Here is a 24,664-nt window from a genome sequence, read left to right on the forward strand (position 1 = left end):
CCCTAATAGGCAAGCCGGAGGTGACGGTGGCAAGGAAAAACTCCCTGAGATGATATGAGGACGAAACCTTGAGAGGAACCAGTCACAGAAGGGAACCCATCCTCATTTGGTTGACAAAAGAAACAAGTGTTTTTTTTATTTAATCTGACTGGAAAACTAGGGGTTTTTTTTCAACCTTCCTGATCATAGTTTATTCATCCCTTGAATATACAGTCCTCAGCATAAATATGTACACCCCCTTTTCTAAATTTTCTGTGACCACCAGCACAATTAGTGGAATTTTTTCAAAACTGTGTTTTATGAAACATTTGTCAAGCAAGCAGTTGGTCACCAACATCATTAGGATAAGAAAATATACTCACAACAAATTCTACCAAATCTTATATTGTAGATATATATATTATATGGCCTCCATGATTTTATCACTTACTCTTGTGGAGTAAACAATTTGGTGACATACTGCCATGTCTGCCATGTCTAACTTTGGGTTTCAGCAGTGCAGTGTCTTCCTTGCATGCCTCTCCTCTGCAGGGCACACTGTGTTGTGTCATGTGAACCCCCAGTTGGTGTTAGATTCAGATGTTAGCTTCAGTGGATGGCCTGGACGTCACAGTGAGCTTGCTACATGTCTACCATTCTGTATTTTTGAATCACTTTTGCTGCTGTATTCCTGTAGACTAGCAAAGCTTTACTAAGTTTCTTGTAGCCCTGACCTTTTGTGTGTGAAGAATTGACTTTTTTCTTTTCTTCCACGTCGGACTGTTATGCATTGAATGGGAGGCAGTTTATCGGGTTAAATATCACCCTTAATTGTCATCTTACAGTCACCCGAGTGATGATTGATTAGACTAATCTCTTGTTGAATTCCTGTAGCATTTTGTCAAGTTTTAGTCTATAAGGCAACAATCTGCATACATATAGATCAAATTCACTTGTATGTTCAATACTAAACACCCTTAGCTATCCACCACAACCTCACATTTATTTCATTTTAATGTACATTTATGTGACGTTATGCATAGAAGGACTACCAGCAAAACACTTCAACATCCATCTCGATTAAAGAACAAAACTATGACACTATATTAAATTTTTTATTGACATGTAGTCATTTTTGCACCTTGAGTCTTGGCTGAATTGGCAAAAAAGTGGCCAGACAGAAGCTTCACAGTGTTATTACAAAAATGTGTGTATTTTTCCAGACTTTAAAAAGACACTCAAATTTGTGTATGTAAACCTTTGACCCACTACAATTTTAAAATTAAATGAATTAAATAAATGACTCTCAGAAGAATAAATCTGTTTCTAATGATTCTTTTAAAATGACCTCCTACAAAGTAGACACCTGGATTGACTTGACAATAGAAATATATAGTAACGTGGAGAGATGGAAAACTGAGAATAGACTAAGTGTATGTCAAATTTTTGGCTTCAACTGTGTGTTTGGTAACTGACTGTTTCATGAATAGTCATGTTTAATTCAGTAGAGTGTGTTTGTATGGCCTTAGCATGGTTAGTGTGCTAAGGTCCCTGCTGGCTGCATCAAAAAGAAGGTTTTTTCTTTACTACTAAAGGAGGGCAGCCTAAAATGCTGATTCTTTCTTTACTGTCTACACGGTAATCTCTCCCCTTCTCTGTGGCTGATGTCAACAGAAATCTACCACTCTGTTACGGTTCCCCATTTCCATTCTCATGTTTTTCCCTGGCCTTTTCTTGATTTGTCAGCAATAGTTTAATCCCCAGCTGCTCAACTGAGCATAATTACAAAACACAAATGTACAACAGATGTTCACAATTTAAAAGTGTGTGTGTATTGAGACACGGTATGTCTCAAATCTAAAATATTAGAGAGTGTAAGAAGAGGAGTGACAGCATGTGGTCATCTCCTCATCTCTGGATTTAAGGCAAGACTTTTTTAGTTTCTAATATAAACAATTCCAACCTTAGGGGTCCCACTGCTACTGTCAGTCTTTTTACTGCACTTTTCTTCCTGCCCTGAGAATATTTCTCTACATAACACATTTCGCTGTTATGGTTTTTTTTAGTTTTTTCTATAGTTCGGCCCTGCAGTCATGTCTACCGTCTGTTTTAAGATCCAACTTTTCTGTAAAAATCAGAGATGATGTATAAAAATACTCCACTCCCTCTCTTCTTGTCAGAGACTGGGGATAGAGACAATCTGTCACTCAAATCTATGCAGGAAGGGTGCGAAGCTTCTGCCTCACCTGGAGAGGGTCGACTGTGCTGTTGCCTGAAGCATAGCCGTAAGACAGGAACTACAGGTGTTAGCTTTGCAGTTCCCTCTGTTTTTATGCTTCTCTATTCTCAAGAGGCCATTTTTCTTTATCTCTTTGCTTTCCCTGTGGCTCTCTCATGTTTTATACCAGTCAAGGGCTTTGCATATTCAGCAAATAAGCACCAAGACAATAGTAAAGGGTAAGTTTTAATAGAAAGAACTACTTCTGAGTTTAGGTGTGGGTGCTGGTCAGAGACTGGCTGTCTGATGAAATCTTGAAAATGGACATAATGCATAAACACCTGTGTTACACTGCTGGCTAGTGGTGACCAGTGGTATTACTAACGGCTTCAGCAGACAAGAAAGACCATATTAGATTGTATTAGATATATACAAATATAAAAGCTTTTGTCCTTGTTAGTGTGGCAGTAGTGTGTTAGAGATTTGTAGAGTCAATGTGACAAACATAAATGTATTTATGTTTTATAAATGTTTTATTTATTTACTTAGTTCATTCTTCTTTTGCCTTTTCATATTTAAAAGACAGACATTGTCTTTGGAGGTTTGTTGTGTTTGATAATGTCCACATGTTTCATCAGAATTTTCCTGGTATCATTGTACTCGTAATTGGGCTTTTTGGAGAATATTTCGTCATAGAACATTATCAAATTCAAAGACCTGTGTGTGTGTGTGCGTGTGTTGCTGGTGTGAATGGAGGATAAATGGTGAATGAGGGCTCTCTGGATGGGTGGAGATTATGTGCTGGTGATTAATAAGAGCAGTAATAAACAAAAGGCCCAGGAGATGTTTGAGGTGCTTAATAATGCATTATGTTCATAAAAGCACTGGCCTACCCAATAGATCCCTGTGGAAGGAAAACCCTACAGAGAATATACCAGAGTGTGTGTATGTGTGTGCAGTAAGAAAGAGTCTGTAAGAAAGAAAAGGTCCATACTTTGTAGCGGTGTATATATACTTTTTACAACAAAAGATTGAAATGTTACAGAAAAGGTCAGTAAAGAAAGTAACCTATTACACCACCTTTCAGACAAAGCACATAATTAAACTCATAATTAGGTTTTATCTGCAATAAAGATGTAATATTCAAAGTCTCCAGAAGAAATGCAGCGGATTCTCTAAGATAAGCTGCTACAAGTAGTAAATCTTGCCAGTCAAATTCCTTAATATAAATAATGCATGCAACTAAAATTGAACGAAACCCTGCTACAATTCAAAGCTCCACCATTCATGTCAAGATCCCACCATAATGCAAGTTACACGACAACCGCATCTTACAGCATCCTTGATTTTTTCGTGACAGCTTTAGACATGTGGAGTTTCATCTTAGCAGTGGCCTTCATGTAATATTCCAATCAGCATTCAAAAGAACCACTTGCTCTCACTTGCCCTTGCTGCCTGCTTGCTTGCTTTTTCTCTTTTATCCAGGTTCTTTTATTGAGATAGCAGATCTCAGTCGTATCCCACGCTTCTGAAACAGTGCATTTCTTTCAAGACTCTTTCATAGGTGATGCGTATTGATGTAAGCCAGACTCTTGTCCTTCAGTGTGCTGGCAAAAAAAAAAAAGCCTTTGTGAGAAAGTTTGTCTTTCAATGCATGCAGCCAAAAAACAGACACATCTCTCTCGCATACTTGCTCTCTCCTCTTCTACATCAAGGAGATGCAAAAGTGATTTAATATACTCACTGAATATCAAGTGAGCTGAGTGAAGCCAAGCTACCTAAATGGAACAAAGAATTACCTTCTCTGTGTATTTCAGGGAACATTTATGATGTCACTCTTTTTTTTTGATAGATTTGCAAAGTTGGGATGATGAATGTCTGTTGAATGGGATGTTTTGGCAAAAGGTGTACTTGAGTGAAAGCCATGGCAAAGGTGTGTCCTAATGACCCTAGGCATTGTTGGTAGCAAAATAATTGTTTTAGGGAAAAATGAGCATAATAGCTTTTAGTCCCAAATAAATTGGACAAATATGGTGGGGTGACAAAAATTCCCAGTTTTGGGAGGAGAAAAATAAAGACCTGCAGGTGCTGCACTTTTAATTTTCATTAAAATAAATATTATGAAATCATTTACCAAGGTGTCCAGCTATCTTAGCAGGGTGCAGAGTATAAAGCACTGGGACTTTAAATTCTGCTCTGCACAGCTTATGGTGTGTTTGATGATTGAAATGATTAGTTAGATCAGCTGTGGTGGTCTTAGGGGAAATTCTAAAAGCTACAGGGTGGTACAGTAGGTCCCACAACACTGCAGTTGCCTCCATAGACTACAGTAGGAAATATACTGTACAACACCTAAAGGAAACCGATTCATCCTACTTGTATGAGCAAGTTTCCTCACATTGTCACACAGCTTCGTATCCACTTCTGTACAGAAGGATGAACAGATGCTTTTGGACCATTAATGACCACTTGATGGAAAAATAAAAACAACACACACACACACACACACACACACAAAAGAGTTAGTGGTTTTGGAGTGTGAGTAAGGAAAAAAGACCCTTGAAGCACAGCCTTGTAAATTAATTTGTTCATGTTGTACGATGGGTGCACAGCTGGCCTCATTAGCATGCACACAACAAATAATTATAGTGAGGGCTTTTTTCCAGCCATCGCTGGGCTAATGGGCTTGCTGGGTTAATTATGTCAGAGCATAATTACCGAGGGGCCTGAGAGACGCCGTGCTGCCCCCTGCTGCGTCCGTGCTAGCTAATGACAGTGTAGCGCTGACAGGGCCAAGACAGACCGCCCTGGCACACCTGCTCCTCTTGGCATGCCATGTCATGCAGCACTGGGCCACCCAGTCAGGCTTACCCTCACCTCTGCAATGCTGAGTACAGCCATGTTCATATGTACTAAAGTGTGAGCCAGAAATTGTAGGTAGTTGCATCATGCATACAGAACAAAGGGGTGTAAAGAAGAAGCTCTAAGTGCCTTTTACTAAGCAGCCTCTTATTAAAAAAACTCCTAATTCAATTTAAGCAGAAGACAAATGCACAAAAGTTAGTTACTGGGGCATGTAAAGGACTGCATAGGAGCCACTCTGGAGGTGCTGAAGCTTTTGATATGTAGATGAGAAGTCAGTTGATGAGAATTATTGAAAATGGAGATTATGTGAAACAGTAATGTAGTTTGCCAGTCTACAGCATTATTACATATTAGTGTTATTGAGTTCAAAATGATCAATGACACAACAACCACAATGCAGCTGGTGCAGTAGCACTGGCTCCTGCTGTCCAGTATGCTGCTCTCTGTTACCTTGTTAAAATGAAGCCACAGCATTGTCATTCAGTTCCTAGATTTTTTGCTCATTATCTCCAATACTGATGTTGGAGTCAATACTGATATTTCTGTTATGAAACTTGCTGATTTGTTAGCAACCTATGTAATGGTGTGTTTTATTTTTGGTGGCTATCTTTTCGGTTTTGTATCTGTTGAAATGAGCTGTTGTGTTTTATGCTGTGCCTAATCCTTCTGATATTATGAGACTGGAACGAATACACACATGCAAATGGCACATTTACATTGGCATGTGGGTGGGGCCCGGTAGGAGACCAAAGCTTGCACAGAAGCTCATCATCATTAATTTTCACTACTGACCATTACCTTTAATTTTCATTCATGCTTTTTTGTTTTTCAGGCTTTTGCTAATAGCCAGTTTTTCAGAACTCCTGATTTGTCATTTAGTTGGAAATGTTTGTTCATTCATTAATATCAGACAAAGTTTAGACTCATAAAGGTCAGTAACCCTAACCCCAAGTATGATTCACACGTAAAGACTTGAAATAACCAAGAGTTATCCAAAACTGTACTTGGATTCCTTTTAACTGCTGCAATGTTTTTTCATCATAGGCAGATTAAATCCATCACTTTCAGCCTCACGTGAATATGATGCATTTTTTCATAAAGGCACATAATTGTTATTAGTTATTGTGACCTCAGGGCACACATGTAATTGAGCATAACAAAGATAGGTGCTGATTAGAAAATGGACAGCACACTTACATGGACCATAAAAGGACAAACTCATTAAGGGTAATCACTGGCCTGGTGTGTCCTACTTCACAGCAGAGGGCTGGGGCTGGTGGAGAGATTCTTACGAAGAAGTCATTAGTGTGCTTAATTAAGCCAGGAAATGATTAGAGGTGATAGAATAGGTTTGACACTCTCTAATAGTTTGTGTAATCAACGCAAATAAACTTTGAGTAGGGAAAGTGATTATTGACATTTCAGACCATTTCATGGCCACACCAAAACTGGATCAACAGAAAGCACATACTGTACTAATGAGACCTTCAAAGGCTTAAGCTTTGCCTGTACATTTTGATGAAGCTCTCTTTCGCTCCTATAAATTAGAAAGGCAAACTACAAGACTGATCTGAGTTAAAATGGCTTTAAATCAGGTCTGTGATATGCGCTTATGCTAATAGTGATGTTTGTGTGTTTATAAGTATTCGTTCAATTCTAGACATTTGTGACTCTGCAGTGCAGTGAACTGATTTAGTGTTTTAGAAATATTATGTAGATCTTTAGACAATGATGAATACTACTTTGCCTGTCTTCACAGCTATGTGTGAGTATATGAGTGTATGTGCCTGGCCAAATGTCCCTACAAGGAATGGAATATCTGACAGATTTGACAACTTCTTTTTACAAAAAATGCAGCTTTTATGAAATAAATTAATAAATGAATAAAACAGGCAGATGTTTTCTTGTTGGTTATTAATTACTGATGTTACAATCAGATTTGGGACTAGATTTAAGTGCAGGAATAGCATTAATTACATGTATTAATAATGTTGTCAGTGGAAAGTCCTTACTAGCATAGTAATTCATGTCTGTGTGTGCGTGTGTGTCACACACTCAGTGTGTGTAATTCACTGGCCTTGGGGAGAAACTGTTACAATGGTGGGCTTGAGTCTTGAAGTAAGAGCTATGGACATTATGCCTGGCCTGGAGGCTGCAGCAAAAAGTTTTACAGTGTGCTCAGTAAGTAACGTGTAATTGTTTTATGAATGGGATGAGGTCTGAAAGCAAATCTTTGCAGTCACCAGAATTTTATAAAATATTGATGTTGTACTATATCAAGGAGCCATGCTTTTTTTTTTTTTTTTTTTTTTTTTTTTTTCCCTAAGAAATGTCCTCAGGTACTTTTTTGAGAGTATATATTGAGTAATCAGCAGTTTATTCTATATATTTTAGAATGTTTTGACACTGTATTTTTATATGTTTGAATGGAACTGATTGCTTTATTTATGAACGCATTCACCTACATGACACAGTTTCACCTACTCTGTGTATGGAGCTGATTGATAATCAGGACTGGTTTGTCTCTGCACTGGAGAATTGGCCTGAAGCATTTGATCATTAGCTCTTAAAAGACTTGCAGTAAAGGCAATGGGAAGATTCTGGGGTTGTATGGAGAATAGCACTGTTTTAAGTCATCCTCTTAAGCATGGTGTCCCATGTGACTGACGCAATCTCCACTATGCTGCTGTAACAATACAAACTTTCACATACACACTCGCACACTCACTCAATCACATTTTACTGCATTTATGGATATCTTAATATTTTGTAAAGATTTTGTAAGTCCTTGCACTAGTACTAACCCATCTTGTATTTTTCTGCATTTTAGAGTGACTAAATCTTCAGGCACATTGTCATATTTCTCATCCCAATTTCCAAGAGCTCTGCTTTTGTCCTGTGTTTTGAGGTTGAATTTGGCAAACAAAGTTTATTTATTTATTTTATGTGTGTGTGTGTGTGTGTGTGCGTGCATAGGTTTGTGTATGCCAGCACCAGCTTTTACATGCATTGTGTGTGCCATGTGTGTATGAGTAGGTGTACATTCACAAACATACACACTCCCCCCTTCTTTGGTTCCACTCCCCTGAGTCTGTCTCTCTCTCTCACTGCTTTGGTGCTAGAAGTCACCTCCTCTGCCTTCCTTCACAGGCAGGTGCACAACAAGAGCACCACTCCTATCCACGCGGCACACAGCAGGCTCAACTTTTTTTCAGGCAAAGAAGAAAGGAAGAGGGGAAGATTAAAAACAGCCCTGTGAAGTGGAGAGCTGAGGTGCCTCCTGAGGATTCCTGGCATAATAATTTAAATGATCAAATGATCCAGAGGAGACTTGTTAGCGCAGAAACAGCCTCCTAGTTGGCCCCATGGGCCTCACGCTGAGCCACATGCATTGCAAAACAGATCCTCTGTTGTGCTACAGAATTTCACCATTTTTTCTTACATCTTACTACTTTTTCAGTATTTTTTTAAATTCCCTCTAAGAGTGTTGGATTTGTCTAGATAAGTATTTGTGAGTGACTTGAGGAGCAGAGGTTATTGGATGTTAATAGTGCTGGTTGTGTGCTTATATAATTTTTGGTTCATTAGGACTGTTTCTTTTAAGTTCCTAGAATTATTGTATTAACAATTGAATATGATTTTTGCAAAAGAGCATTTTTATTAACTTTCTGTGTTTGTTTGTGTGTGTGTGTGTGTGTGTGTGTGTGTGTGTGTGTGTGTGTGTCAGACCCTGCTCCAGTGCTGGAAGCCTCTTGCTCTCTGGAGGGCCGTCTCACCCAGTTGCAAAGCTCTTCTCCAGACACCAAGGTTCTGGTCAGAGAGATCTCGGGCCACTGGAGGAGAAACCTGGAGTGCCTTAACAGTGCAGGTCAGCTTCCCATTTTCTACTCACCTTGAGCTCTAATCAACATTCTAAAAACACTGGACATAAATGGCTTCTACAGAAAAGAAGGATAAAGAAGGAGCCGGAGCTCACTGACAAAGCAAGCAAGCCATGTCTTTTTACCATTCAGTGGCTTTTTTGACACCTTTTAAAAAGATTTCAGGGTTAATGGATTCAGGTGTAGATCATCAAACCTCTATTACATAGTTAAATGATATGCTGACAGAAAGCACAGCACTAAATTGTTAGAGAGCTGCAAGTAGTGTAGTGTACAAATACTCACATACTGAAACTATTCTGAAACTAAGACACCATCATTTATTTGTTGTTATTTTTATGTGAAAATAGAGGAGTAATAACTATTATACAAATTCAAATCATTTAACTACAAAGCTTCTAATTTTAAAATCACAGGGTCCTTTTAGAATTTGGGTTTTTAGTGACCTCTTGGCTAGAAACTGTATTATAAGCTTCTTATTTGTTTTTCTGCTCTAATGATAAGGAATTAAGGAATGGCATCAATAGCTAACTCCAGCAAGTTAAATAAAAAGTTGAAAGAAGGTGTATCAAAGGAGAGCACTCAGATGATGAGTGTTTCATTAGTGTAGATGTGTGTACGAGCCTGACCAAATTATTATTATTTATCTATTATTTTTTTTTATTATATATATATTTCATTTTTCTTTGGTTTTTGATTACTGAGGTGCAAAAAGATGCAAACCACTGGTAACACTCAAGTACAGAATGACCAGATTATACTTTGCTGAATTCTCTAAACAGAAGAAGCTAAAATTAACTTGTAATTTACTTTAAATTAAATTAACTTTAAATTAACCACAATGATGGGAAGAGAAGAGTATAGAGAAGGAAAGGAAGGGCTCATTATCCAAAGCATAACACATCATCTGTCAAACTCGGTGGAGGCAGTGTCATGGGCATGGGCATGTATGACTGATGATTCGGGTCTCTGGTGTTTATTGAATGCTGATAGATTTTGAACTCTATACACTAATACTTTCTGCTCAGATTTAGTCAAATGCTGCAGAACTGACAGGACAGCACCCCATACAGATGGATAAAACATATCAAAATCTCAAGAGCACTTGAAGATTTGTAAAGATTTTTTTTTAATGTTCATGTCAGTCACCCAGTTGAGCATGCTTTTCACTTACCGAAGACAAAACTAAAGGCAGAAAGACCCACAAACATACAGCAAATGAAGGCAGCGACAGTAAAGACTGGCAAATCATTTTATGAAGGGAAATCAGCATTTAGTGATGTCTATGGGGTCCTGATTATTTGAGCCTTTGAAAATGGAAGGATCTTAAATGCTTCATTTCAAATCCATTGTGGAGGTGTACAGAGGAAAAATGAGTCAGTTGAGTCACTGTCCTAATATTTATGGACCTGACTGTATGAAGCTAGTTTTGTAAGAGGCTGACAAAAATTTTAATGTAATATATAATAATATATTACATTATATTATTATATAATGTAATATCTATATCTGTTAGTTTCATATTCTAATATATATATATATATATATATATATATATATATATATATATATATATATATATATATATATATATATATATATATATGCTTCTGATATTGCAGAGATCTTTTACAGTAACTCTGTCTTGGTTTCTCTGACAGATAGTGTAAAAGAAAGCCCAGAAAGCATACAGAGAGTAGCAGGGTCAGAACAATTTCCCCATATGATGACCCCAAACGGCACACAAAGCCTCCAAGATGGTGGCTTACCCCTTCACAACCACCAGAGCCTGGAGGAAAGGTATGCAAACTATACAAAACAGAAGAACTGAGCCCTTGCCTTAAAAGACCTACAGACATCATTAACTCTTAGAACTACATTAACTTAAATTTGTGGTAATTTGCCTTCTCAACATTCTTCTCTCTAGAGAGTGAGAGTGAGAGAATGTTTTATATGTCTCTTTTATACAGTATCTGAAGTTTTTGGGTTGGCTCTTAATTTTCTGTACCTGGAATCAGGAAATTGACTTGTTAATATAATATTAACAATATACTTTTATCCAGATAGCATTTATCTAGTTGGACTAGTATCATGGTCATGTAAAAATCTAGTGTAAGAAATTATTTTTAAATTGTTGATACGGTGAAGTGTTTTGAGAGGGGATGTTTGTGTTGCATATGGAAAGATTCAGTGCTTTGAAAGAGCAGGAAGTAAAGTTGTTCTTTTAAGTATTTAGACACAGAGCAGCCTTCAGGACAGAGGGCTTTGTGGTTGCTTAGTAACAGGACAAGCTAAGGTTTTTTTCTGATTCAGTATGTTAAAGTTAAGTAATACATTTGTACTACAAAACATTTGTAATAACAGGATAACAGGAACTTGTTTTGTGAACATTTCTCAACATTACATAGAAAATTAACGATAAAAATAAACTTCACATAAGGTCTTATCACACCATCCTGACAGTGATTTTCCTTTTATAACAACATGCCCAAACATGTACTATTGCTTACTTATTACACATATAAACTGAATAGTATCCATATTAAACAATAGGAATATAGTTGGTATTTAGCCCTTTTTTGATTACTTTGTGAAAAGTTATAATCACAGAAAATGTGTAAATTGTTCCGCTAAGTTTGCAGAATAAAAAATACTCATAAATTCATTACATTTACATTGTAAAGCACTTAGTAATGAAAGTTCACATGCTGCTTCAAGAACAGTAAACTTACCTGGAGATTATCTTTGTTTTAACTCACAAGTAGTCAAAACATTACTTAAAATAATCCATCTTTCAAAAGTTATAACTTATCAATATCCAAAACTTCTGATGACATTTAAAGGTAAAAGAGTTCACATAACTGTCATGCTTTACAGTGCAGCTGTTATACAGAGCTAATAATGAACCCTCTTATAGTTAATAACATAATAATTTAATAACATTTAATAAGTTAATAATTTTCCAATGCTATTTTATCTGCACATTGGTACTTATCTTTCTATAAAATAACTGCAATAACATTATGTTTTGCCATATGCATAAATTAGATGTAAACAGCAAGTAAGTAAAGAAATAAGGAAAGGAGTTTCTGTTTCTTATTCATATGTGTCATGTTCTACTGTTTGGTGCAACACGTTTTGTTTCCTCAGGGAAGCAGATGAACCAGATGCTCTGTCTGTCAGACTGGCGCAAGCTGAAGAGAGAACCAAAACTCTTCAGTTAGGTAAATAGTCATTTAAATGGTAAAACTAATAGGATTTCAGAAAGCAGAAGCTTACTGACTGTATTCTGTGTTTTCACAGCACTGAACAAAGCCCAGTCAGAGATGAAGGAGCTAAAGTGTAAATACTACAAGGAAATGGCTGCCAAGTAAGTCGTACTTGAAAAAAAAATCTTTCCTTCCTTCTGTTCCCACTTTTCATGCCATACCTACCCATTGCATTATATATATGGTTATGGTTATTAATATTATATTTTGTTGGTCCTTCTTTGTTTGTGATTACAGTTACACTCTTCTGGGCACTGAGTCAGTGAGCTTTGCACATCTGTCATGCGTAATTTCTCTCCAACCTGCTTAAATTCTTTCTAAAGCTGAGCTTCATTGGATGATCTCCATGACTTATCATGATTCAGGTTTAGAATTTCCCAAATGTTTGCAGTCAGATTAAGTGTCTGGGGTCGTTATTGTGTTAGAAAATATCTGTTTGATCTCTGAACAGATCCTCCTATACATTATGTTCTGCAAAATGTGTAAAAAGTATTAGTCTGTACTGCCAGCAGCATTCTACATTCTTCCAACACCTGCCACAGACATGCATCTCCATACCATTATGGTTCCCCTGCCGTGCTTAATGGTGCCATACATGTATTTATTATCAAAACACTCCTCTCATCTTATACGAACATACCTGACACCACCTGATGCAAGCATGTTGACCTTTGACTTGTCGGGTCACATAACACGGCTTCAGTCTTCCATAATCCAATCTTTATGTTCTTGGGATTTACAGATTTTTCAGTAAAGAGAACTAATAAATGTTTTTTTACTGCTACAAAATTCTTGTATCTGCCGCCTTGAAGTGCTAGATGAATTTGGACGTCCCTGACCACTGTATGTCTCATCTAGGGTTTTGGAAGCTGTTTTAAAGCAGTCACACATTGAAGAGATTCATCCTCCTGTCAGAACGCTTGCTAGTCTTCCTTGGTTGGCCGCAGCACTTTAGATTGTGCATGGTAACGGTCTCGTAGTGTTCGCAATAATTCTCTGGAGTCTGACAGTCCAAATCCAGCACACAAGCAAAATCGATTGACCAAATTTTGCCATTTTGACAATGTTGTCTTTGGCTGCAGAGGACAGCTCCTTCCTCTTGGCCATTTTCACCAAAACAAACGATGTCTAATAATATGGCAAACAATAATTGTAGCGATTATAGGCTGGGAATAATGATAATTATAGGCTGGGGATAATCCTTCTCCACCTTTTTACTGACTTCTTTACACACTTTGGGTTCAGTCTTTGGGAGCAACTTCAACTTTGTAGCAGGTCTTCCCCAGACCAATAGCCCAGCTGCTGCATTCTTATGTTGAGATACTTTTACAGGCTTCTCCTTTCATGGCTTTGTTCATGATGTTTTAGGAGGTTTCTGCCATTGGTCTCCTCTTCAGGAGGTGAAATGCATGCTAAATAGGATTTGTTGATTGGCTAGACCAGTCTAAAACCTTCCACTGTTTTTGGGTCATTGTCTTGCAGCATAATGAATGTATTTCTCTCTAAACTGGCAAACAGAATTTGTGCTTCTGTTCCAGAAGAGCCATGCAAGCCCAAGCTCATGACACTAGCTAATCACTGAGCTTGTTGGGTTTGGATCATGAGCAGATCCTTTTTTTCTTCACACATTGGCCTTTCCTTCACTTTTTGTTTTTTTGGAGGTTAAGTTTTTGTTTCCAGAGTTCTCTGTGCTTCTTTTAAAATTCCAATCTGGCCTTCTGATTTGCAGTGAGACCAATCCATGCCAGCAAAATGAAAGCATAACAGAACCATTGTTCTTTCCTGTAATATACATTATCCTGTACACAAATCATATACTCTCTTGATCTATTTTCCACATGGTCCACTCTCTATCTAGAGTAGGAAACAGATTGCCTCATAAAAAAAATTCTGCTTGACATGATCATCAAATAGGCAGTCTCCAATTCACACCATGAATGAGCCTGAAATTTGTATGAGGTGCCAGTGGGAATTAGAAAAATGTCTGCTTTGTTTAGTTTTGTTATGGAAGACCCGAATGCTCTGTACATTATTTTTTTTCAGGATTTTCTTCTGTTATAAAAATGATGCACAACTTGTGTTTGGTTGAATTTTGTATAATTTTTTTCTTCTATCTGTGAAGTGAGGGCTACTTTCTGAACTGATTTTGGTTTTGATTGCCATCCTGCTGCTAAATATATATTAAGTAATCTCAGAGTTCATCCTCATATTTAAAACAATTTATTAGCATAGACTTATTTACTCTTCACTTATACATAAGTGATGTGGTATTCAATAAGTAGTACAGAGTGTTCTATAAAGAATATCTCCCTGGCCTTACACTTACACAAATGCACTCTAATTTTTATTAGTACAGACAATTATTTACCCAGATACACAAGGACAAAGTCATACTTAATTGTGATTTGGCGTGATACAATGTCTTCATAGTCTTTTCTGTACAACTCGATGCACTTACACTTAATTCAAATACACTCTAATATAGAGAGGATCTTTGTTTAGGAGAGCCTCAGAGATTCGTGTATTTAATCAAACTTTCAGCCTTCCTCATTATTCAGCCTCTCCACCTTTTGAAAATCAGCTCCCTGATGACTGAGAGGAAACTGTTGAACTTCAAACAAACCTTATGAATAATCTCCCCGAGACGCTATTCAAATGAGTGCTCTGATTGTTGGGAGTGTGTAGGCATGTTGAGATGTGATGTCAAATAATATGCGATAGATGTGACTCATTCCATTTTAATGATAGGATGCCTTGTCTTCTTCTTCTTTTTTCAGATTTCACAGACTTTTGAATACTCGTAACATCTTTGTGGGAGTTTAGAATTTGGTTGTTGTTTGGTGAACTGTTAGAATTGCAAAATCTAGATAATGTGACTATGGCAGTTGTGAGTTTGTAGATTTTAAAGGCAGACTAACAGGTCTTTGAGGTTCAGAATTCTAGCTGATAGACAGGTGTTCAAATGCTTATTTGCAGCTGTATCATACAAATAAATAGTTAAAAAATCATATATTGTGATTTCTGGATTTTTTTTTTTAGATTATGTCTCTCACAGTGGACATGCACCTACGATGACAATTTCAGACCCCTCCATGATTTCCAAGTGGGAGAACTTGCAAAATAGCAGGGTGTTCAAATACTTATTTTCCTCACTGTAGCTATATAATATATAAAATCCGGTTTGGTCAGAAGCCATAATGATTGCTGTTATTCATTTAATCTTCAGAGTATTTTAATAGGCAGTGTGTATTGTGTCTTCCAGAGCAGAGGAACTGTCCCAGCTCAAGATGAACCTGGAGAAGGCCAGCCAGGTGAGCATGGGGCTTTCCATTCTATCACTAATTTTGAGGATCCTGCATTTGTTAAGGTAATCACCTTTTGTAATCAAGCCTCAGGATTAATTAGACGCCCCTGTGGCCTCTCTTCCTCTTACCACCCACCCTCTACCCTCCGCTTTCTCGGGGCTTCGTGATTAGCCGTCTGCAGGTAGCAAAGGGCCATGAGACAGCACAGAGCGATGGCTGCTGAGAGAGAAGCGTGATATGTCTGTTAGTTATATTGTCGTACTGATTGCTTCCATTTTTCCTTTCCTCTCCGCCATGATTTTCCATTCTCTCCATCTCTCCCTTCGCCAGCAGCTTTTAGATTAATGTTCAGAAAATGAGTCATTAATTAGCAAGCTGAGTGTGACTGTGCAGGGAAACAGTTTGGAAAAGAAAGTGTCTGCAAGTAAACATCCACCTCAGCAGAAAGAAGTAAATAGAGAGTGAGTGGGCAAGAGATTCTCTTTTTCAGGTTCTCACTAAATGTAATGCTCTTCACTGTATTTTTCTTTTTAATCATTAATTTAGTATAGAATGTGCTATTAGTGAAACATTAGATTCAGAACCTAAGAGTGTTGTGGTTTCAGTGTTATAGTTTGTAGAGTTTTATTTTTACTTACACTGCACAGGTGATGTTGACAAGCCTTTGTAAAGCAGAATTGTTTGTGTTTTATGGCAGAGAGCAGATTTGGCCCAGAGGGAGTTGGAGCGACTGAGGGACCAGTTAACCAGCAGTTACACCGTTGCTAAAGGAAGTGACGAGGGTCCCAGTGAGGTAGAAGTGATTCCCTACTTTCACCAAAACTTTTAAGATTAAAGAGAAAAGGCACACTGCAACACAAAGTCATCCCAAGGCTCTGGAATCACACTCATGTACAGAAAAAAGAGCCATCCATACTGTTGATGCCACAAATCAAATCCTCCGTGCTTCTGGCTCCTCATTAGCAACACTTTGAAGTAATATGATTATAGGAAAGCAGAGAGTATGGAGGCGGGCTTTTTGAAGTTGAAAAAAGATTTTCATGGGTTCTTTTTCGTCTCGTTCGTTTCATGGGTTCTTTCACTGCTTTGCTCCTGTGCTGTGGCGTCCATCTCAGGGGAAAGCAGGGAGGGATGAGAAGGACAAGTGCTCACCATCACGGCTGGAAGCAGTGCTGTTCTCCAAAGACAGAGAGATTCTTCGCCTGCTTGAAAATGTCCAGAGGTTGCAGTTCACTCTCCAAGAAGTGCAGGACTCCTCAGCAAGTCAGCTAGCAGATCTTGAACACCAGCTGGCAAATAAGGCAGAGGCTATTGAAGTATGTGTGGTAGAAAAGTTTTAACATACACATGTCCATGTCCAAACCAAGTCATAAGTCTTTCCAGTGCTTTAACCATCCTTTTTTTAATGGGTGTGTAACAGGAAGAACTTAACTCTATGTAGTGAAGGGATGGTATAGGTTTGGGGTAGTGTAAATTTCAAATAACATTTCAAAGCATTTTTAATTTTTCTTCATCTGCTAGTTGCTGTATGCTAATGCTGTATTAGCTAGAATTAGACAGTTGCTCTTTTCATCATATGATTTTCCTACTTGTAACTACAAAAGAACACATCCTTGATATAACATCATCTGTGATACTCTTCCTGTGTTTTTGCAGAAATTAGAGGTTAAACTGCAGTCTCAATTGGACTATGAAGAAATTAAAACTGAACTCAGGTAAAAAAAAGTCTCTTTTTAATAAACTATGGGTCACTATTGACTGTGACTACTTGCTAATTAGGACAGTCTTGACTTTCTTTTCCCCCTACAGCATTCTTAAAGCAATGAAACTGACATCGGCGAATGGGAGCTCGTCCCAGGTGAGTTTTGTGAGCTTCCATTGCTGATGGAACCATTCCCCTTTAAGTTACGTGCCATATTGGCATATTTGCCATCACCTAAAATAATAGATAAATGAGTTTGCTTTTCCACAAATAGCCTCTTTGTTTTTCTTTAAGTAATGTGGTTCTCTCAATGAGGAAACTCCTTCTTTGTTGTGTGTGTGTGTGTTTATATTTTGTGTATGTTTACAGGACTCTGACAAAGTTGCAGAGGTTTTGCTGCTTGACAAACAGTCTTTCCTACATGCCAACAAAATGCTGACAGACAAATCCAGAGTCCTACAGTGTCCTGGTAAGATAATAATGTTGTAAATACATTTTCAGTATTTCAAATTAGTTGATTAGATGTATTTGCAGCACATTTGGTTATGACCTTCCTTAAGGATTTCCTTCATGCAGCAAAAATTCTTCTGTGTCCATTCAGATGAAGACCATTCAGATTCTTCCAGTAGGGAATTGGGGCGCCCCATGAGCTCGTACTCCTCCCCTCCAGGAGCATTACCAATAGACAGCCAGTCATCCTCCAGTCCAGTACCACCTAATCCCGACGGGACCTCAGGTACCCATGAGCTCCCACGATCATTCTCTGCATCACCTTTCTCCAGTGAAAAGCATGCTGCAGGGCCCCTCTTGCAGAAGCAGCTCCTCTCTCCTCACTTTAAGAAGGAGGGCACCTCACTCATGGCCTTTCCCACCGCACTGTTTGCTGCAAAAGCTGCCCTAATGTCAGCCAATCCAGGATCTTCAGGGCCCTTGGTGATGGAATCTGGCATAGCTAGTGACCAGTCAGAGTGCAGCAGCTCAGGGGGTGGTGATGAGGACCACATGGACACAGCAGAGATAGCCTATCAAGTGAAAGAGCAGCTTCTCAAACATAACATTGGTCAGCGGGTGTTTGGGCACTATGTTTTGGGCCTCTCCCAAGGCTCTGTGAGTGAGATACTAGCTCGGCCCAAACCCTGGAGGAAGCTGACCGTCAAAGGCAAGGAGCCCTTTATCAAGATGAAGCAGTTTCTGTCTGATGAACAGAACATCCTGGCCTTGCGCACCATTCAAGTTCGCCAGAGAGGTATGTCTTATCAAATGTATCCCTCTTCCCTGCTCCTCTTGAAGATATTTTATACTGCACATTCACAAACAAAAACGATCTGAAGGCTTGTGTGATGTAGTCAGGAGATGGTAAACAAGTTTAAATTCTGATAGTGCTACAGATATCCATGCTGCAGAGAGCTAAGAGTTCTTAATCATTTAGTCACAATCACTAGCCCATTAGCCTACCATAGGTATCTGTGAGTTCATGTAAATGAAATAGGGCAGATAGTGATTTTTCTTTTGTTTGTTACACTATATGGATGAGCTGGCTTGCAAAACGGAATTTGCAGGTGACCAAATTATGAAGTAATCAGCCAACAAATGTTGAGATTCTAGTTCTGGTTTACCAGTTGAATAGCTGAAATGGTCACAATACCAGTATTTTAGTTTAGTTAAAATTATCAGATGCAATCTGTTGTTGAAGTATTTGATTAGTTTAGTTAAAATTATCAAATGCAGTCTGTTGTTGAAGTATTTCATCCAATACACGTATTTTAGCAAGACTGTATGTATACTGCTCAGATAAACGGAACTCTTAAATCACTCATTGAATCTCGATGAATAAAATAGTCAAGTTATAATTCTTGAATTCATTAGGAACAGGGCTGGATTCAAAATCACATCAAAAATAAAAATAAAAAATGTAAATTTCAGGCTAATCCAACATGCATTATTTTCATCACGGCAGCTCATTATGTAAATCAGTAGTGTGCATGGCTTTCACGTGATACATGCTCTTGATGAAATAGTGGATACCTGGAACAGGGAATCATTGAGCTTCTGGACAGTCTGTGGTGCTACTTGGTAGCTTTGGGTGCTCCAATACATCCAAAAAATATCCCAGAGGTTCTCAGTTGGATTCAGGTTTAGGGAACTTGAGGGGATGTCAGTGGCATCAATGCCTTTGTCATCCAGAAACTGCCTACACACTTTGACCACATGAGGCTGGTAATTGTCATACAGCAGGAGGAACCCAGGGCTTACTGCAGATCTGACAATGGCTCTGAGGATTTCATCTTGGTACCTAATAGCAGCAAGGTTAATGTTGGCTTGTATGTGGTGGTCTTTGTGACTCTCCAAGAATATTCCTCCCCAGACCTTCACTAAATCACTGGCCCACTGCAAAACTTGGGCCTGCCAAACACTGTATGTTGGATGATGTTGCAGACAGCACAATGCTTCCCATGGCAACCCTTTCATGTCTGCCACATGTGCTCAGTGTGAACCTGTCTTATCCATTAAGAGAAAAGGGCACCAGAGAGCCAGTCTTGTGAAGTCTTAGGTTTTCTCCAGGAGATGCCAAACAAATTGCAAGGTGCTGCACAGGTCCCATTAGAGGACGTTTGGCCCTCATGCCACTCTAATGGAGTCTATTACTGAAATTTTGGTCAGGAACATGTATATCAACAGTCTGTGGGAGGTCATTTTCTAGGACTATGGAAGTGTCTCCTCCTGTTCCTCCTTGCAAATGCAGCAGGGTTGTTGCCATTCAATCTCTCCTCATGCAATGGCCTGTTTTGTATGTTTGGCTCCTCTTGATGCTGTGCTGGGAAAAAACAAACCTTGTGACAGCCAGTATGTATGTGCTATCCTGGAGGAGCTAGACTGCCTGTGCAACCTGATTGGGTTGGAGCTACTGCCTCAAGCTAAAAGCAGTCATAAGGATTCTATCAAAACACAAACCTAGAAACAAATCAGCCAGTAAGGATAAAAAGTGAGCAATTGTCTGTTGCCACCACCTGCAAAGCCATTCTCTTTTTGGGGGTTATGTTGCTCTATTCTCTCCAGTGAGCCCGCTATCACTTTCATTTGTACCAAAGCAGGTGAAACGGATTCACAATGACATATGCTTCCTATCTGGACAGACTGATTGAGTTTTATACACTTGGTGGTATACTGTGATGAACAAATGTTTCCTTCATTTTTTTGAGCAGTATAGATCTTACATATCTAATGAATTTCTTTTGCTGTCTCCAAACTCTTATTTGAAAACCTATAGATATAACATATATGTTATGCTTACTGCTAATAATGCTTCTTTTCCCTGTATATATTATGATGCTTTTGACTCTTGACTTAGGAGCTACTGTAAGTTTATTCCATTGATTAAAGGCCATTTCTCTAGCAGTCAAGAGGAAAGCTTGTGAGGTCTAATCAACACCCCAATCTTTCACTCCCAATTTTTCACTCCCAATCTTTCTTACTCTTACATTCTGTGCAGGGAGTATCACTCCTCGCATCCGAACTCCAGAAACTGGGTCAGATGACGCGATTAAGAACATTCTGGAACAGGCTAAGAAAGAGATCCAATCACAGCGAGGAGGTAGGGGGCCTTTCAAGACACAATTTAAGCCATGTTCTTCACTAAAAAATTCACACTCAAATTTGCTGGTTCATAAACAAGATAAGCCACACAGAAAGAAAACTGATTCTTTATAAGGAAAAATCTATGTAATTTATGTACAATGTTTATGATAGGAAACAGGTTTTACGTCTACAGATAGATCACAGATAGTCTTTTTTGCTTGTTATCCAACTCCCCGCATGTACTGTCTCCTTCAAAAATACAGTATAAAAATGACAAAAACAATCATTTGTACTTCAAATAATTATTTGACATTCTTCAAAAGAATGTGTCATACCCAGCAACAGGGTCAGCCCCGCCTCCTCTCTAAGATAAATGTTTTGTATTTTCCTTGCTTAGAGTTGCTTTGAGATTGGTCCTGAATCCAGAGAGCTGATTCTTAGAATCTTTATGAATATGGAGCCTGAATTTCAACTTTCCTTTCCTGATATTTTCATGTAAATGTGTTAAACATCTTATAATATTGCACCTTTTGTTTTAACCCACCCATTTTTTCAAAAATGATCAAAAATATTAGGTACCGATAGGTGTTTTATGTTCCCCATGAATGCCCTGTGAGATTGATTGTTTAAACAATTAATAGCCCTGAATGTCTATTGCTGGTTTGAGCCCTGGGTTTCACTGTTGACAAGTGCATTTGTTGTTAATGATAAACCAACAAGAAGACTGGAGAGCTGTCTGCAGGAGAAATGTAAGCGGTTTTATAGCTGAGGGAAGAGAAAAGGGGGAAGTCAATCAGAGCCATTGTACAGACATTGGTAGCCAATACAAATACTACCTGAAATGACCTGAAATAGAAGCAGCAGCAGTATAGACACTGTGAGATTGGTGAAGAAAACCCACAAAAAACCCAGACACTATCAACATGTGCCACAGGGTAGGGTGAAATTCTTTGCAAACCACCATTTAAAGAAGACCTTAAGCGCAGAAGTACAGAGGTCATACCACAAGATGCAAAACACTCATCAGCAGTAAGGATTACAATCCCAGCCTGAAATTCAGAAATACAGAGATGAACCACAAAAGAGCTTGAATTAAGATTAACCTCTACCAAAGTGCAGAGAAAGAAATGATCTGCTCATGATCCAAAACATATGAGATTATTGGTAAAGCACTATAGAGGTACTGTCATGGGCTTGCATGGCTGCTACTGGATGCAGGAGCATTATTTTTTACTGATGATACATGGTAGCAGCAGAATAAATTTAGGAGTCTACAGAAACATTCAGTTTGCCAATTTACAGAGAATTCATCCAATCTAATTGGGAGAAATGTCATCAGCAAGACAATGACTTAATCTGGGGAAACTGTGGACGGTATCAGACTTCTATTGAGACCAATCAGACCCAATTGAGCATGCATTTCACTTCTGAAGAGGAGTCTGAAGGGAGAAACCCCTAGAACAATGAACTGATAGGAGAAGCCTTGAAATCACAAAAGAATCATGCAGCCTTTTTGGCCGTTTTGTGATGATTTGGGTTGCTGCGTTCATACTGTTATGTTCTAAGTTTTTTAATGGATCTAGATGGGAATATCAATTAATAAATTCATCTCATATTCAACTTTTGATCTAAAACCCAAATGTCAAAAGCAAAAAATATTTGTTCTTGCTGATCCAATACTTTCAGAAGGGACTACATATAACCTGCTGACAACAGACTGGGCTCCATTGCATCACATCACTAAGGCTACTGTACATCTATACACAAGAAGATTTACAGTCAGGTTATTCAGAACGCTTATTAATTTTAGTTAGGGTTGATAGTTTTTATCATAGGTCACACTGCCAAATGTGCCAACCTAATTACAGTGGGAGGACTTTTGGTGCATTGACACCATGCTTCTTCAATATAGATGTTATACCTGCTATTAAAAAAAGTTATACCTGCTAATAAAGGAGGAACCCGTAGTCTAAAAAAGACAGTAAATTGACAGGAAATCATGTCAGCTATAAATGTCATCTGCCAGCAGCCACAATTATGAAAACCCAGGTACTATAGAGACCTCAAGCAAGTCTTTTTGGCATTTTATCATTTTGAACATTTTGGAACATATTGTTTTGCATACTATTGTTTTGCATACTGATACTTTATTATGTATAATAGGAAAGGATATCATTTTTAACCCTACTGTATGAATATTTTTGTGTTTTTCTATTATAGGTGATAGTAAGTCCTCTCTGGGATCCTCAACAGGTCGCAGCAGCAGTGGTGCTGGCAGTAATTCAGATGAGACTATAAAGAGCATCTTGGAACAGGCGCGTCGGGAAATGCAGGCACAGCAGCAGGCCCTGCTTGAGCTGGAGGCTAGCAGCCACAGTCTAAGCTCGCAGGAGTCCCACAAGACCATTTCTGGCCCTATACCTACATATATCAAGCAAGAAGAGGGCAGCACCATGCCCATGTGCCCATCCAACCCCATAGGCAGCCCCCAGACCCCCCTCAGCGTTCTGTCACCTGCTGCTTTTGTCCAAAACATTATCCGTAAGGTGAAGTCGGAAATCGGCGAGGCTGGAACATATTTTGACCAGCACTGGTCTCGTCCCTTCACCTCGGTCTCACCCTCACTCTCCTCTTCCTCCTCCTCTGTGCCCTCCACAGTGCCCCGCGCTTGGAACGTGGAATGCCCCATGGGCACAGAGGAGGGGCCAGGCACTGAAGAGGATGAACCTCCACCAAGCCGACCTGTGAAAGTGGAGTCAGAAGTGTGTGTAAGCGGGGAGCAGGCTACATGTGGAGGACCACGAATGAGCTACTATTCCTCCTACATTCCTCGCACTCTCAAGCCCACTGTGCCACCACTCACGCCTGAGCAGTATGAGATGTATATGTATCGTGAGGTGGATACCATAGAACTCACACGCCAGGTCAAGGAGAAGCTGGCCAAGAATGGCATTTGTCAGCGAATCTTTGGAGAAAAGGTAAATGTTTATAAGAAGGGATGAACAGACAAACTGTGTAGTGGTTTCTAGAGTACTGGAACAATAGAATCTCTGTATGTTATTACGGTAGTTTGTATTTTTCTAAAATGCTTTTTTTCCCTAATCTCTGTTGTTTTCACGGTCTTTTATGTACCATTATTAAAAGACTTTCCAAAAGAGGTTGTGAATATTAACAAGCCACATACCTCATCAAGTCTAATAGCCTAACCATTTTTTTATTGCTTTTAAGCTTTTAATACTCTTGCAATGTACATTTTTTCATAATTCAGTTCCTTATCTGCCACAAATAACCGAAAGATTATAAGCACGGTATTAAAAAATATCTAAGGTGGTATAAACACATAAACTCTGACTTAAGAGTGCATATGAAACAGACACAAATCAATCATTGCAATACATTGCCAAAACATCTTAAATAGTACCCAGTCCTTAAATAAGATTTTTTTTTTGTTGTTATTTTACTTTACTTTCCAGGTCCTGTAAGTTGTGCTTTGCTGCCACTATGTGGTCTTTTGGAGGCTTCACTAAAGCTGGTTATTAGTGATAGTCATTTTTTTCTTAGAGGTGGAATGTTTGCTCATCCCCATTTATCTTCTAATAATAATTATCTTCTAAATAATAATAATTGCTGTGATCGGTTCTTGCAGGTACTGGGACTTTCTCAGGGTAGCGTGAGTGACATGCTGTCTAGACCCAAACCCTGGAGCAAGCTCACACAGAAGGGACGAGAGCCTTTTATACGCATGCAGCTGTGGCTTCTGGATCAGTTAGGACAGAGCCTCAATCAGCAGTCCAACCACAGTCACAACAGTGGTCAGTTACAATCTTTATTATAAGATTGTAACTGACCATATTATAATGTTTTAATTT

The 24,664-nt window shown here is 38.6% G+C and overlaps 1 protein-coding gene across 1 annotated transcript in view; it reads left to right on the forward strand.

Moving 5' to 3' along the window:
- Positions 1–24,664, forward strand: part of cux2b (cut-like homeobox 2b) — a 97,531-nt gene that overhangs the window by 70,171 nt on the left and 2,696 nt on the right. The window contains exons 5-18 of the mRNA XM_060881455.1: positions 8,790–8,930; positions 10,605–10,743; positions 12,094–12,167; positions 12,247–12,313; positions 15,475–15,523; positions 16,215–16,310; positions 16,633–16,833; positions 17,174–17,232; positions 17,327–17,375; positions 17,589–17,688; positions 17,821–18,465; positions 20,710–20,811; positions 23,016–23,773; positions 24,442–24,607. Coding sequence (XP_060737438.1) covers positions 8,790–8,930; positions 10,605–10,743; positions 12,094–12,167; positions 12,247–12,313; positions 15,475–15,523; positions 16,215–16,310; positions 16,633–16,833; positions 17,174–17,232; positions 17,327–17,375; positions 17,589–17,688; positions 17,821–18,465; positions 20,710–20,811; positions 23,016–23,773; positions 24,442–24,607 — 2,646 coding nt within the window. The remainder of the gene's footprint in view (positions 1–8,789; positions 8,931–10,604; positions 10,744–12,093; positions 12,168–12,246; positions 12,314–15,474; positions 15,524–16,214; positions 16,311–16,632; positions 16,834–17,173; positions 17,233–17,326; positions 17,376–17,588; positions 17,689–17,820; positions 18,466–20,709; positions 20,812–23,015; positions 23,774–24,441; positions 24,608–24,664) is intronic.

This window comes from Tachysurus vachellii, chromosome 11 (genome assembly GCF_030014155.1).
Source record: "Tachysurus vachellii isolate PV-2020 chromosome 11, HZAU_Pvac_v1, whole genome shotgun sequence".
In the NCBI taxonomy this organism is placed as follows: Eukaryota; Metazoa; Chordata; class Actinopteri; order Siluriformes; family Bagridae; genus Tachysurus; species Tachysurus vachellii.